Source organism: Oculina patagonica, chromosome 10 (assembly GCF_052425735.1).
Source record: "Oculina patagonica isolate OP01 chromosome 10, crgOcupat, whole genome shotgun sequence".
In the NCBI taxonomy this organism is placed as follows: domain Eukaryota; kingdom Metazoa; phylum Cnidaria; class Anthozoa; order Scleractinia; family Oculinidae; genus Oculina; species Oculina patagonica.
The window spans coordinates 22,757,987-22,774,154 of NC_135767.1; the positions used below are offsets into that span (position 1 = coordinate 22,757,987).

Consider the following 16,168-nt stretch of genomic DNA (forward strand, 5'->3'; position numbering starts at 1 on the left):
TCTTATTTCAGTCTTCTCACGTTTTAAATCAGTTCCCCAAACTGGTTTTCACTAGGGACGAGGGTTAAATTTTTTTTTTTTTTTTTTTTTTTTTTTTTTTTTTTTTACCATTTGCTGCATATCTTGCAAAGTTGACACATGGTGAGGTAGGATTTATCAGGTCTAGGCGGTGATATAAAAACTGGAAATCTGTCGGGAAAAAGTATACAAAGTCTTTCTTAAATTAGTCGGGTCACGTAAGTTTCTAGTCCTTTCACAAATTCTAAAATTTATTTGTTGTCTGGTAGCAGAGGCTGTGCATCAAAATCTAATCTTCGATGAGGTCGCAATCCTACACGTTTCGGGACTCCAAATCTTTGTAAATCCGATGGTAAATGTTCAAAATGAAATTTTCTCTCAAGACAAGTACTAAGGTTCTTGCTCTCTTTTAACAGAACAGATTGATTTGCCAAACGCAGGACTTGAACTTAAGGTGATCGAACGAAAGTCATGGCAGGAAGAATTACTACCTCGTCTTCTTGTGAAAATTATATTATTTGGTCTTTATTTCTTGCTTTCAACCTTCAAGGTTTGTATACCCTCTAACGACTTATAGTTTTCATGCCTCCTTAAATTTGTCATTTTGCTTTCAGAAGAGGATAAAATATTTCTGTGTTTTTCCTTCCCTCTTCATACCACTCGTCTCCCCTTGCTCTGGTAGTTAGCCTTTTTGTCATATTATATAGCTTATATATGGTCATTTTTTCTTTCATCATTACGGTATTGTGTTCATGCACATGTTTTAACGAGCGCTTGCGCTCCTAAAATATAGTATTGTATTGTATTGCATTGCATTGCGTCGCATTGCATTGGATGGTATGGTATGGTATGGTATGGTATGGTATGGTATGATGTTCTCATCAGATACTGCAAATGCATGTTTAAGTGCGTTTCTTTTCATACCTGAAGGAACCGACTGCTTTGCTAACGTCTCTGACTTGTCATTGGTAGCTACCACAACTCCCACCGTAAAGTTTGTGTCTTTAACTGGTCTCCAAAAATAAGTCGATTCTAACTCGACCACCGTCACTCCCTCAGATACTTCACCTCCGCGGGCCACATAACGCTTTGAGACAAAAGTTACGTTACCCGATCCACCTCTGTGTGAAGTAGAGTAAACAAAAATAACCACATTTTTTTTTTGCACATCTTTCATAGATTAGAGTATGTTTTTTTATGTTTGGCTGCTTGTTTATATGATTCAATCTACATACATGGATCGAGAGAAAAGTAGGTAAAGGAAGGGAATATTAAAAGTTCAGCATTAGTTCATTTTTGTGGTCAGTTACGGCGCAGCAAAAGTGTAGTTTGTACTTAACCCTCGGAGAAGATAGCCGTAAGCTTGCACTACAAGGTGACATAAATAAACAAATTTTCGATACAGTTATTGAGCTAAATCAAAGTAACAGTTTGGGTATTAGGTAATTGGAATAAAGTTCCTCGAAATGAGTGTCCAAAAGTAGCACCGTACTGTACATTTATAAGCAAAGTTTCAGATCACAGACCTTTTCATTGAGTCAAACACCACTGAGTTGAAAGTTGGGTGCGGCTCCAGGTCCCTGATGTCCATAAAAATGGGGTTATCACCTGCATTAGAAGGGGCTGGCAGAAGTGGGTGCATCATGGTCCTACCAGAACTCTCCGCCATGAAAGCATAGCTCGCTTGACCTTCTCGAAAATACGTAATCTCTGACAGAAGGTCTTCCATACTGAGGTCTGTACCAACCACACCAAAGAACTTTCCATCATAATAACATGGCAGTGAAATTGTGGTCAGAAGGCCTGCAATTTAATTCGTTGAAAAACATCTTGAAACTCTTTGACATGATTTATCAACAGTGTATAAAAGGAAACGTAGATTTTTAAAGTGTAACTCAGGAAGAGTTTATAAGACAATATCCTTAACATTGGAAATGGCAAAATGCGTCGCCAGTATTTGTCAAGTGCTGACAAAAAATGGTATCACATGTACATCACTCAGTATTGGACTAACATGGTCCCGCATCGGCCGAGCTTTACCCAGCATATTTGGGATCAGCATTGTCCACCGTTGATGCTATTGACCACGTGGTTTCTAGCCTCCATGCATGCATGTATTAAAATACTGTTGGACGAAATACCGCATAGGATAATTTGGGCAAATTGAATAAGCATTTATACGATGGTAGATTGGCTCTACTTTAGCAATACATTTTAAGTAAATTACCTTAACTGTGTTTGACTGAGAGTAGAACATATATCATAAAACGTAAATAATTACCACCGCCAAAGGCGTCAACGTAGGGAATAGAGATGATAGGTTTGTCGCTCTCTGCATTTCTTGAAAAGAAGTCGTAGTAGGTTGCCATGGCGCTACGCAAATTGTTTGTGTTTGAAATACTTGTAAATTTCCCAGGCTGGTAAATGAAAAAAGATTTTACCTTTTGTAAGTATTATTGCTACATTCCTTATAACTCATTAAGATGAGGTCAAGTCTGTGTTGGAGTCTGGTTGTCCCTTAACCCTATTCAGACCGGGAGGGGGGGGGGGGGGGCTTTTGAGGCCCGCGCTGACTTTGAACGCTTATAACTTTTTCAAGATTCAACCAAACCCTGCCAAACTTTCTGAGTTTATCTAAAATTCATCTGGAAATGATTTGGCAGGATAGGATGTTGTGTCAGAAACTTAACATCGCCATGGCAACGGCATTTTAATAGGCATGTTTTCCTAAATTTGTAATTTTCGTGTTTCTTTTAATAAAAATTAACTTTAATACAATTAATTTTTACCTTTTTACGGTTTTTAAGCACATTTTTATTGATTTTGTGTGCTTTGCAGTAATTGTGGGTGGTTTTCTGGCATTTTGGAAAAATTTTGAAATCCAACATGGCGGATCCAAGATGGCGGCTGTTTTGACATCATGGTGTAATTGTCACGTGATGTGACGTTATCATCCCACGTGACGTATACCAAAAGGAAGATGTTTGGACATACTATATATCCTATAAGTTTCATTGTGATTGCTTAAATATTCTGCTCCCCCCCCCCCCCCGGGCCAGAGAAGGTCCAAAAAAGCCCGGTCTGAATAGGGTTAAGCCGGTGCTTATCTCCGCCGGCTTTTGGTAGCGTAAAGCGACTGGAAACATTTTTTTCCAGTCTTATGGAATCTTAGCCCATCGCCAGGTTATTTTACTGCTATGGAGAGAGTAGCACCGAGAGAGTAAACGTTGCTTATGAACAAAACACAACGACCCTTGCTAGGGCTCCAACCCGGTCCGCTAGACCCGTAGTACAGCGTTTTAACCGTTGGACCACCCTGCCTCTATATTAAATGATGACAATTAAATGGTTATGTATGTCTGTCTGTCTGATTGTCTGATTGTCTGTCTGTCTGTCTGTCTGTCTGATTGTCTGTCTGTCTGTCTGTCTATCTGTCTGTCTGACTGACTGACTGACTGAATGATTGTTTAGCTGGCAAAGCACTAGCTTCAGATGTGGTTAAAGAAACATATATCTACTTACAATCACAAAGGGCGCCTTGGGGACTCCGTAAGAAGTGCCATCTTGATTAGCAATGTCCAGGAGTATCTTCTCATTGACCAACATGCCATATGTCATAATTATGACTTTATTGTTCAACTCTGCGTTTTTGTCCTTGATAATTTTCATAATCGATGGTTTTTCATCACTTGGCTTGCCATCAGTGAGAAACAGGATGACCTTTTTTCTCGCGAAGGTATTTTGAAGGGAAGAACCTTTCAATAAGTCGAAAGCTTTACTAAAGGCCTTTCCGTAATAGGTTCCTCCTACAAAAATGAAAAAGAATGAACATACAATAAATGATCACATAAAATTGGCCATTTTGTTAAACAATTAAAATGCTTAAATTGACAATGTCAAAGTCAAAGTTTGTAGGATGAAATGAAGTAGGCCATTATCCTGTTGCCTTAGTTAAGCACGTGATTTTTCATATGGCTTAACACCATACTGCCTTCGATACGGCAGCATGGCGGCCGGACGGACTTTTCCGTAGTCCGTTTCTTTATCTTCCCGATGACCGAAGAAGATAAAAGCAAGGAAGGCCTTATCACCTTTTATTTACGGGGCAAACGGCAGGAAAGATGCAGCAGCAGCAGCTCCCCTGATTCCAAAACTCCTGGCCGCCTGCCAAATCGGTAAGAATTATGCCTTCAACATCCGATAGCAGCGAAATGGCGGATATGCGCGAGATTTTGACACAAATACAAGACAATACCAACAAATTGTTAGAAGACAATCAAACTTTGCGAAAGCAATACGCCGATTTACACGAATCGCTAAGCTTTCATATAGCTGAAGTGGAAAAGCTTGTGAAGGAAAACCAAACCTTAAAGAAAGATGTCAAGTCTCTAAAAGCTAATCTCAAAGAAGTCAAAGAAGACAATGATACAATGGCCGAAGACCTTGCCACCGCTATCAACAAGATTGACGACTTAGAACAGTACTCGAGAAAACATCTAGAGTTTCATGGCATTCCAGAGAGCTCCCAAGAAAACCTGGCCGAACAAATTAGTAAGCTCGGAAATGTGCTCAACGTTCCTATTCGAAACAATGATATTGACATCTGCCACCGGTTATCCGCAAACAAGAAATCAAACAAACCCAGGCCAATCATTGCCAGATTTAAATCGTACGAAGCTAAGAAAGCACTATACAGCGCTCGCAAGCAGTTGAAGAATCAAAGCTTAAAGCATGTTTTCCCTGGAGCAGACATCGTATACATCAATGAGAACCTCACCAGAAGAGGCCGCGAACTTTTCAACAAAGTCTGGAAAACCAAAAAGTTGAACCATTGGCACAGTGTGTGGACAGTTGATGGTAAAGTCTTTTTCAAAATTTCTGTTGATGATGCCCCGGAAAGAATCTATAGCTTAGAAGACTTAGATAATTTCTAGGTTAATCACTTCTTTATTATCTGAGGTTACAGCTAGTTTTAATGTATTGCCTAAAACCATGTATTTTCCAGATATTTTTATTTAATAAGGCTTCGCCCTTGCACATAATTTTTTTTTCCCATCACGTTGAACGAAACTAGAATAAATAATTAGGTCGCGGGGAGGCGTAGAGGGGACACCTTTAATTATCTTCATGAGTTTTAGTCATTCTCTAGTATCCCTTCTATACAATAAGCCGCTTGTCGGCTCATTTAGTTTCTATTGTGTGTTTAATGTTAATTTATTTTCGTTTTTAAATAGTTGTAGTCGGGCACATCTCTTGGGAAATATCCCTTTTGAGCGGTGCGCATTTGTTGCCCAGTAATTTATGTTTTTAAGCAAACATGAATCTTAAATGTATTTCTCTGAACATCAGAGGTATAAATAAGTCGATCAAACGAAGGAATTTATTTCGTTGGCTCCATAACGGTAAATATGACGTAATTTTCTTACAAGAAACCTATAGCGACGACAAAATTGAAAACATATGGCGCGCGGAATGGGGTGGTGACGTTTTCTACTCCCATGGTTCAAAACACAGCAGAGGCGTGATGGTGTTAATCAAACCGACTTTCAAAATTAAAAACCCTGACATTATCCGAGACAAAAAAGGGAGGTTTCTTCTCGTTCGGGCTTCGCTACAAGATGAAGAATTTTGTTTTGTCAACATTTACGCTCCAAATGATCCAAGTCTCCAAAAAACTTTTTTCAATGAATTGTCTAACAAATTGCGACCCTACTCTAACGACAATATCATCCTTGGTGGCGATTTTAACTGCCCGCTTGAAAGTGTTGATAAGACGGGAGGAAAAGATACAAACAACCGAAGAAGCGTTATTGATAGCATAAACGACCTTCGCAACACTTTGGGTCTCGTTGACATTTGGCGATTTCATCATCCCTCCTCCCAACGTTTCACGTGGAGCAACAGTTCTGGCAAAATACAATGCCGCCTAGATTACTGGCTTGTGTCTAAACACCTAGTGCCGCGCACATGCAAAACGGAGGTTAAAGCATATCATGATTCCGATCATTCCCCAATCTATGTCGAAATTCAGTACGAAAATTCACAGAAAAAACCTGGTCCAGGATTTTGGAAATTCAACAATTCCCTCCTTGAAAATGAAGAATTTGTCTTAAACCTGAAATTCTTTCTAATTCACGCAAAAGAAAAGCACAGTTACACTGATGACAAAAGATTTTATTGGGAAATGATTAAAATGGAAATCAGGGATTTCTGTATACGATTTGCAAAACGCCTTAGCAAAAACAGAAAGACCAAAGAAATGGACCTACTTCGAAAATTAAACGAACTGAATGTTCTTCTCGGTAAAAACCCCAACGATATGAATTTAACAACTGAAGCGAGAAGCGTTAAATTGGAACTGAAAAACTTATCTGAGCGCAAAACAAAAGGTGCTGTAATTAGGAGCAGAGTAAGGTGGTACGAGCACGGTGAAAGGAATAACAAGTACTTCGTCAATTTGGAAAAGCGCTCTCACAATAGGAAACACATTGCTAAATTAAAAACAGATGAAAATGAGTACCTAGTGGAACCAAACAAAATTCTATTGGAGATGGAACATTTTTACAAAACGCCGTACACTTCACAATTGCCTGAAGTTAGCACATTTAATGAACCCAGCAAACGCTTTCTAAACCCTGAAATGGTACCCAAACTAAATGCCGAACAGCAAAGCATCTGCGAAGGTCTTATTACTGCCGATGAATGTCTGTCTATTCTCAAAACTTTTGCAAAAAACAAAAACAAAACAAAAACAAAACAAAAACTTTTTGAATGTAACTTTGATATACATGACTTAAATCTGCCTTCAGAATTACCCTCCTTCTACAAAGAAATACTTTCGGCCTGGCAGGAGATACACTCTACAGACCCCTCATCTGCTGATGAATACGGGAATGAAATCATTTGGAACAACCGATTTATTAGAATAGATGGAAAACCGATCTTTTTTCTGACATAGTATCAAAAGGGTGTGATTAAAATACGCGACCTTCTGGAAGATGGTAGGTTCTTCTCCAGAGCCGAATTTGAAAAGAAATATGGTCTAAAAGTGAATTTCTTAAAATATTTCGGCCTCCTCTCTGCAATCCCTAGTGGGTGGAAAAACTCCCTTTTAAATACTCAGCAAATACCCTCCAATAAGGCTGTCAGAGATAACCTAACACCCTCTAATGTCACTGCCAAAATCGTTCGCGAACTTTTTGTTTTGAAAGCTCTTAAAACCCCAAATATAGAACTAGAACTAGTCGAAAAAAACTTATCCCCGAAAGCTATCTACCAATTGCCTTTTAAAGTCACGGTAGAAAACAAACTAAGATGTTTCCAATATAAAATCATTCATGGCATCCTTCCCACAAACAAACGTCTTTTTAAAATGGAACTGAAAACGTCACCTCGCTGCGAGCGCTGCAATTTTCCCGACGAAACTTTAGCTCATCTTTTGTATGAATGCCCCATTACGCAAAATTTTTGGCGTGAAATTGCTATTTGGTGGAACGAGAAACGATCGGAGAATTGTTCTTTAAACGTGACACATATTCTGTACGGCTATAAACCAGACTGTACTAAGTTTTACGCCTTAAACCATGTTCTAATCTTCGGAAAATATCACATCTTCCAAGCTTGGTTAGATAACAGCCCCCCAAGCTTTAAAATTTTTTATCTCGTTCTCAAAGACAAAATCCTTTGTGAAAGCAGAATCGCTTTTAAAAACAACACCTTGTCGAAATTTAGATCAAAATGGACAACATTATGCGCTCTGCCGCCTCAAAATGTTAGAATGTGCCACCCGCCTTTCTTCCTTTTTTTCTTCCTACTTTCTTCCTTTTTCCCCCTTGTTTCCGCTAAAAATTGTATTTAAAACATTCTGTTGTAAACCAACTTTGTACTTGTACTTATATGTAGTGAAATTGTGTAATTTTTCTTTGTATTATCAATATTGTATTTTTTTTTGTTCGTCTTCTTTTTTAATAATTAATATTGTAAAGTCTAATTCTCTTCAATAAAAAAAAAAAAAATACTGCCTTCGATGGAACTTTTGTGTGAGACCATTTCCTTCTTATAACATAAAAAGAGATGATACGGACATTAAAAAAAAACTCTAAGCACACAGATGTACCTGTTGCGTAAAGCGATCTGACGTAATCTTTAAGGTATTCAAGATTAATTGGTGTGGCGTCAGCAAGACCCTCGCTATAGCACGATCTTCCATCATTTCTGCTACTTCCTGGAGTTTCTGAATTGGTGCTGAACGACACAACTCCAATCTTGAAAAGGAATTAAAAACATTCAAAATCATTACAATATTGAGCAAATCATCAATGTGATGGTGGTGGCGGTTATTGGTGTTGGTATTGTTGTTGTTGATAATGGTAATGGAGTCATAGTGGTAGTGGCGGTACTGGTGGTAGTAGTGATGCTGATATGGTGATTGGGATGGGAATGGTGATAGTGGGGCTACTGATGGTAGCAGTAGTAGTGTTGATTGTGGTGCTAATGATTGTAACATGGTAATAATGGTGATGATATGGATAATTTGATAATGACGGCGATATGATGGTAATGACACATGGGGGTGATGGCGCCGGTAGTGCTAGTGGTGGTGGTGGTGGTAATGATTGTAGCATGGTAATAATGGTGATGATATGGGTAAAATGGTGATGACGGACACATGATGGTAATGACACATGGGAATGATGGCCCCGGCAGTGCTAGTGGTGGTGGTGGTGGTAATGATTGTAGCATAGTAATAATGGTGATGATATGGGTAAAATGGTGATGACGGACACATGATGGTAATGACACATGGGAATGATGGCCCCGGCAGTGCTAGTGGTGGTGGTGGTGGTAATGATTGTAGCATAGTAATAATGGTGATGATATGGGTAAAATGGTGATGACGGACACATGATGGTAATGACACAAGGGAATGATGGCCCCGGCAGTGCTAGTGGTGGTGGTGGTGGTAATGGTTGTAGCATAGTAATAATGGTGATGATATGGGTAAAGTGATGACGAAGGTCATATGATGATAATGACCCATGGGGGCGATGGTTACGGCAGTGATAATGGTTATGGTGATGGCACTAATGCTTGTGGTGGAGAAAACAGCGATGGTGATGAGGTGGTGCTGATGTTGATTGTGATTATTATGGAGATGTTGATGATGACGGTGATGGCTGTTAATTAATTTAGTTATGACGAGATTAAAAGTAAAACAGTAAGGTCTGCGTCGAGCAGAGTGGCCATACCGCCGAAACTTATTCCTATTTCTGTAGCATTAAGGGACTACGAGTATTGCTACTCCCCTCCTGGATGGGATGTTAGTCAATCCAGCGTCATCCCTCAACATTAATTCGCCGGTACCCATTTATACACCTGAGTGGAGAGAGGCATTATGGGAGTAAAGTTTCTTTCCAAAGAACACAACACAATGATTTAAACCATGTTAACAAAAACATATCATATATAACAAATTGACGTTTTGCAGCCATGATGGATAGTGTTTCATTTAACACTTACCCTGTCTCTGGGGTTCAATGTACTCAAAACCGTTGACGCAGCGTCTTTTGCCACGTTGATGCGACTTCCACGCATTGATCCACTAGTATCAATAACAAGAACTACGTCATTGGGCTCAGGCGTGGCGGTTTCCACGTACCATGGCCTAAAGCGAGGATCATAACCCGAGCAATCGTCGCTTAATTGAAAAGCTGGAAAGTTTGTTAGTACGCCTTCTTCAGAACCAAAGTATTGCCACTTGATAAACGGATGATCAGCAAAAATCTTCCTCATTTCCTCTACAAATGTATCGTCCAAGTATCTGCGGTTAGCTGGGGCACTTCCTGATATAGCAATGCATCCTTTGCTTAAGTCAACTTTCTGCCGAAATCTGGAGTCGTACTCCAAGTTGTCGGACGTATCCTCCGTTTTGCAGCATTCCCATTGCGATGAGGAGGACTGAGATCTAGCGTACGAAGCTTCAGCCGCTGTCTTCAGTTTTCTCACGACGCTAAATCTGTCTTTAAATTTGCTTCCAACTTTATCGGCGACAGCAGCTATCAAGGTTGCTCCATCTACTGCGTGTTCCCTGAACTGGAGTCGGTCAAATTCAAACTAGATAAAAAAAATAAAAAAAAAATAATGATAACAAAATAGGATAACTTTATTGAACAAGTCGTTTACATTCGCGCCTTTTTTCCAGAAACAATTCTTATTGCCAAGCTCGTACACACACGCGTGCATAGCGTATGTTTTGTTTTTATGCCAATGCTGCCACCAAGAATCCAAAACTTAAAAGAAAAGCGTTTTGAAATAGTGTTTGCTTATTTGCTTTTTCCTTAAACTTCCAAAGTGTGAAATCGCATTGTGTAGTTCATCTGCCAACTTTTTGCATCAATTATCACTCAGGAAAGGCAACGTCATGGCCCAGAAAGCTTGTAAAAAAACAAGCGTGATTCTGTTTGGTATTTCATTGTTAAGTATGCTAGCAAAATATGTAACACTTATGTCAATACGTTCTCTGGAAAAGATATATTTTCCAATTATGAAATGAAGCCATAACGAATTCAACATGGTCAAACTGTGTCATTTTTCGAACCCACTCAAGCGGGGTTTGTGCATATCTATGAGCCTTGTCACAGTAACATGTTTTACGCCACGTTTCATCGGGAGTCTCAAATATTGATCGTAAAGTAAAAACCGGTTTTCGCAAAGGTCGATCAAGTCTACCAAATATTAAACACTATCGTTCGAAAGCGTATTACATGAAGTCCAGAATTCCTTGTCTTCGAAATCTTTAAGCTAAGCCTTAGGAAGATTCAAGAATTAAGTTACTGCACTGTTTGAAATCAAGGTATTAAAGCTCGTGGCATCTTTTAATTTGTACACGGCCCCATAAGCTTTTAGCTCTAAACTTGTTACCGTGGTTAAATAAAGTTGTTATTATTACTCTGGTGTTTTTCGGCTTGTCGATCGAAGTGATCGATGTGAAGTCAATGCTGACCTTTATACTCTTCTTTAAAGCGGAAATTGTGCTTCTCTTCCCATATAAAACAAAATTGTTTAATACAATTCTCATCATTTAGGGGTTAAACGGTGCTGTAACGCCCGCAATTCCAAAAAAGAACAGTGGCGGTTTGGAATAAACTGTTTATAGTATGGCACAGATTACTTCTTATCAACAACCTAAAGTCTTAGAGAAGTATAGCTAATTAATTGCCGTGGATTGAGTACTTCACAAGAAACGTAAATAATGCAATGTGAAAGAACATTTCTAAGTCTTGATGCAGAGATACGTCAATCGGACGAGCAAACGTGGAAGGTTGAGCGATTGTAAGAGCAGGCGTATATATTACTACCCCCATTTCCTGCCACAAATGTTGCAAAAATCAGCCATCATTGGGTTATAGGCTTTTACAAGTTTACATTTGACAGCTTTCGTATGAGAGTCGCAACATAAACAGTTGGTTGAGATAACAGTCAGTTCGCCGTTATCAGTCGCTAGTCCCGCTGAATTGCAACATAAATATTTGTTTTAATTGAAACGACTCATACAAGCTAATTTTGTACTCACCTGCATTTCATTCACGCCAAGAGCGTCGTCTGCAAAGGTCTCCAACTCTCGTCCTAAAAGAGCGGGATCTAGAAGACTTGAATTAACTTGACACGCGAAAATGAAGCATACGATGAGTAACAACATCGCGAACATCGAAGTCGAACCTCGAGACTGGCTGTTAGTAACCATTTGAAGTTATAATTTTACTTCCTCGTCCAAAGAGGCTCATTATTCTCCTCGTGACTCATCAATATTTCACAGTGAGCAAATTTCTAAAAATATAAAACATCGCATTTCCATTGTGTAGCTGTATCCAATCAGAATTGTGATGCAGTTAGTTCTATGTAGACCGAAACAAAAAATGTCTGGCTCTTTGTAGTTTTACACTTGGAGAACATGTTAATATAACATAGATCAACTACTAGGAATAACTCTTAAAGAATAAAAAAACATTACTTATAACGAATACGGATACAAATTAGTAATATTCGTCATAGAAGAGAAACTAGCGATTGAGAAATAGCAGGCTTTGTTTAACTAGCGAGATAAGCATTCAGGTGGAACATGCCCGGGAAAAATATGGTTCTAGCATTAATGAATACATATTTTACAACTTCAAACTCGCATTACAAAAGGTGAAAAGTGTTGATATCATCCAACATGCAGTAAAGCGTATTGGCTCCCGGAGTCTCGTGGGGGACTCTGCGGCTTAGGGAAGCCCTTATTCTATTTTGGACCAAAATATGTAACTTTTATTATTATGTTTCAGACTTGACCCAAAAAATAGACAACATATATCAGATCATACCCTACCTTTGAACTACTTCAGTTTGCGTCGACAATTAAGAATTAATGTTCCTGACGTTATTATATTTGACTTCTCAGGGATAAAAATAACGATTGCAAAAGTAGTTCTTCTATGAAATATATATTTTTCGTTATAAATAATAATAATAATAAATAATTATATTTATGCAGGATGACTATTTCAGTTATAAAACTTTTTTTATCACAGGACATTAAAACAGGAAGTTACATTACATTGCACTACTTACACAAGGGCGCTACTTACAATACAAACTTACATTACTCTAATTACAATACTCTACTTACAATACAGTACTTAGAGTAATTACACCTAATGCTTTCAGTTATAACAACTGCTATCAACATGGGTCCTGCGTAAAAATATATAAATGAATAGTTAATAAAATAAAATATTCAATAAATTAAAAAAGCTATATAAGAAATCTAAGAATAAACATATAAAAAGCGACAAAAAGACTGGAACAAGATTCATATCAATTATTAAAAATATTGGCCCCGTTATTAAAAAAACGCTTTTTTAGTCGATACTAAATTAACCCCATCAATAACTAATTTGTTCAGAGTGCACACCCTGTCTCAAATCAATATTCTTAAAAACTGTACTCTATTTTAGAGCAAAACGGCTCGAAAACCATACCCCTTGACATACCTATAAAGCTTATGTGAAGAAGTATCCCTCCTTCTCCCCTATCCCCTTCTCCCGCGAGCATAGCCTCTTGTAACTTCCTGTGTGTTTAAGACAATGGTTTTCATAGTTAAATCTCTTAAAACCTGAATCAAAGCAGTTTGAACTAATTGTATAGTTGACAACTGTCTAGATGTTTTGAGGTTTCTGGTTTTTCAACAGTAGATCTACTTTATCCATGCACTAATAAAGAGGCAGAAGCCTCGAGACGTCTGAACAATTGACAAGTCATCAAGGCGCTTTGTGTTATTTTTATCTAACAAACTCGTACATATTTACAAGCGCTACACAGTCACCAAGTTTAAATCACAGCCACTGCAGCTCATTTTCAGTCATTAAGTTGCATTATAAATCCTTCAGTTTAAAACTATTCAAGCTTGCTTCGTTAACCGTACTGGAGGAATATCTTTCGATATTGTTTTGTGTGTGCTGTCAACCTCAATAACCACTATTATTGCCAAACACTACGGTCCGCGCACTTTATTATAAGAAAATACCTTATATTAACCCTTGGTTTTACGTAGAGAGTCGCGTGTGGGGGTGGGTGGGATTCTTGGACTAGTAATTTCTCTCTACGATGTTAAAACCTTCCGCAACTGTTTGTAAGAGTAATTTTGAATTGACAATTCTGGGGTTAAGGGGTGATAAACAGTAAGATAAAAAAGGAGTAGAAACTCGGCATGCTTAAGGTGGCTATGCTCAATTCTTTAGACCAACCAATTTCGCGGCTTCCTTTACAGATAAAACTCGTTATGCAATCTCAAATCCCTGTGATTAATGACTGCATGGTGCGATCACCAAATGACGTATTGACAAATGACAAATAAAGGACACAAGGGAAATAAACAATATCCAAACCAAATTACAATAGCTTACTTAAAATAAAAAAATAAATAAATAAAATGTTGTTTATAGTGGTTATGCACTTAGCTTCATATCTCTGCGAGACAGCTAGTTTACAGGCATGCCACTGAAACAGAGGAAACAAATATTTAAATGAACATAACAAAATTAAAAATCCCAACTGGCAGGAGGCAGACCAGTTGGCTATATACAAAGCGTGACCGAGGATTTGAACTCGGGACAACCGAGAAACAAATTCAGCTAGTGGCAAGCGCAGGTCTTGAACCGGGGGCCTTCGGATTACAACACCAGCGCCCCAAACCACTCGGCCACGCTTGTCTCCAATAGCTTCCGCGACATCATGATATATACCCGCATTATGAACCATGTTTGAACACTGCAAAGTTGAAGACGTCTGTTTATCCAAAAATAATTTTATTTAGCAATAATAACGTGGAGTGATTGATTACTGAACAGCTGATTAAATGATCTAAAATCAATGTTACAAGTTACTAAGTAGAAACTAAATGTTTAATTATGAATGTCCTACAATAAGTATTCATATAAAATCCAGCAACCTTTTTACCATAACTATGTATTTTCAGGAAGTCCTTGGTACATGTATTCGTCAACCGTACTTAACAAATACAGCGCGGTATACACCATTTTAATAAGTCAAGGGGCCATTTTGAATTTTTATTTTTCCGCAAATGACGTCAATAATAAAATATTCAAAATGACATCTCGGCCTACAAGGGTAGATACTTTATTTTAATACGTCGAGGCACAAATGAATATTTCATTAACGACGTCATTCGCGGAAAGTTAAATATTCAAATGGCGTCTCGACTTATTAAAATGGTGTATATGTACTGCTTTGCCATAATTGAAGTGCACTTAAGTGCTAACGCTCCATGACCAGAGTTAATCTAGCTATAACAAGCTATTCGTTCAAAGTTTGCAGTACAATAAATTAAATAATTACCTTGCGAAAAATACTCTGATTTAAATGAGGCAACTCAACCCAAAACTTTGCATATCGATTTCCTTCATGTCCTGTGCTCTTATCGCTAGTCTGGGCTTCTCCTTACCTTTAAATCACTGCTTGAATATTTTTTTTAGTTTATTAACACACACTTTTGAGGTCTCGTACACCTCTTTAGCCATTAAAGGAGCTTTGTCACGGATTTTACCAGATTTTTGAACAGCCAAAATTTATATCTGTGTGGTAAGAAACCACAACAGAATGGTCCATTTTTTTATTTAAAATTGCTATATTGCTATATTAGAACTGAAACTGTTAACAAGCGTCTTTGGCTGCGGATGGCTCAGATGGAAATGAATTGCAAAACTAAAAATTAAGGCCAAACATTTCAAGTTGTTTCTGTGCGTCTTCAAAAAAAAATATAGCCGTAGCGTAATTTCTATCTGTAAATTAAGGATATATCATCCGTTAGATGTTCAAAGATAATGTTTTTATGGGTTGAGTTGTCTACCAATTAATTCAGAACAGTTCAAACCAAAACTCTGCGAAATCCCCGCCGACTTAGCTCCTTTAACATTTTTGACGTCTCTTTCCCTGAAACTTGCTTACTTTTGTACTTTTCTTTTTATCCTTTACTTTACTGTTTGATCCTACAGTTAAACCTCGCTGTCTCGAACTCCTCGCCATCTTGAACTCAAATCCATTTCCCTTGGATTTTCTTTTTCAGCCATTTACGTACTATCAGCGTTCAATGTGAATTCGAGACAGCGAAATTCAACTGCAATATGCTTTCCTGGGTTCATTGGGTAAGTCCTGCTTTTCTAATAAAAAACCTTTTTTGAAAGCCGGTGAGCCGTAGTGCTTTTAGCCATGACTTAAATTAAATAAGGTACATACAGTCGAAGCTCTCGTACGCGGACACCCTCGGGACGCAAAAAAAGTGTCCGTTACTGGAGCTGGCCGCCTACGAGAATGGTTCTCGCGATCGTAAGCGGCCACTAGGGGTGTATGGGAAAGATGACCGCTTACGGGAGCTTGCCCAGCTAACAATAACCGGACGGACGTGGATGACGACAAAACAAACACTAAAAAATGGTACTGTAATTACTGTAAAATCATCGCGACGAATGACGATGTGAAGTTGCTTTATAAAACAAGATACAGAGGTTGTTAATAGGATTTTCTTTGAGCTTACGGGAGCTTAAAAACAAAGAAAAAGTCTAAGTCGTGATCTCTGAAAGTGTCCGCGGCCGCT

General features: G+C 38.3%; 1 protein-coding gene across 1 annotated transcript in view; it reads right to left on the bottom strand.

The window, feature by feature from the left end:
* The window catches only part of LOC144628886 (VWFA and cache domain-containing protein 1-like), a 19,194-nt gene extending 7,380 nt beyond the window's left edge, over positions 1–11,814 (bottom strand). Inside the window, exons 1-8 of the mRNA XM_078486996.1 lie at positions 11,591–11,814; positions 9,538–10,131; positions 8,135–8,282; positions 3,541–3,824; positions 2,300–2,435; positions 1,545–1,821; positions 943–1,139; positions 109–189 (exon numbers count right to left, since the gene is read on the bottom strand). Of these exons, the coding sequence (XP_078343122.1) occupies positions 109–189; positions 943–1,139; positions 1,545–1,821; positions 2,300–2,435; positions 3,541–3,824; positions 8,135–8,282; positions 9,538–10,131; positions 11,591–11,761 (1,888 nt within the window). The 5' untranslated portion in view covers positions 11,762–11,814. The remainder of the gene's footprint in view (positions 1–108; positions 190–942; positions 1,140–1,544; positions 1,822–2,299; positions 2,436–3,540; positions 3,825–8,134; positions 8,283–9,537; positions 10,132–11,590) is intronic.
* Positions 11,815–16,168: the final 4,354 nt, after the last annotated feature.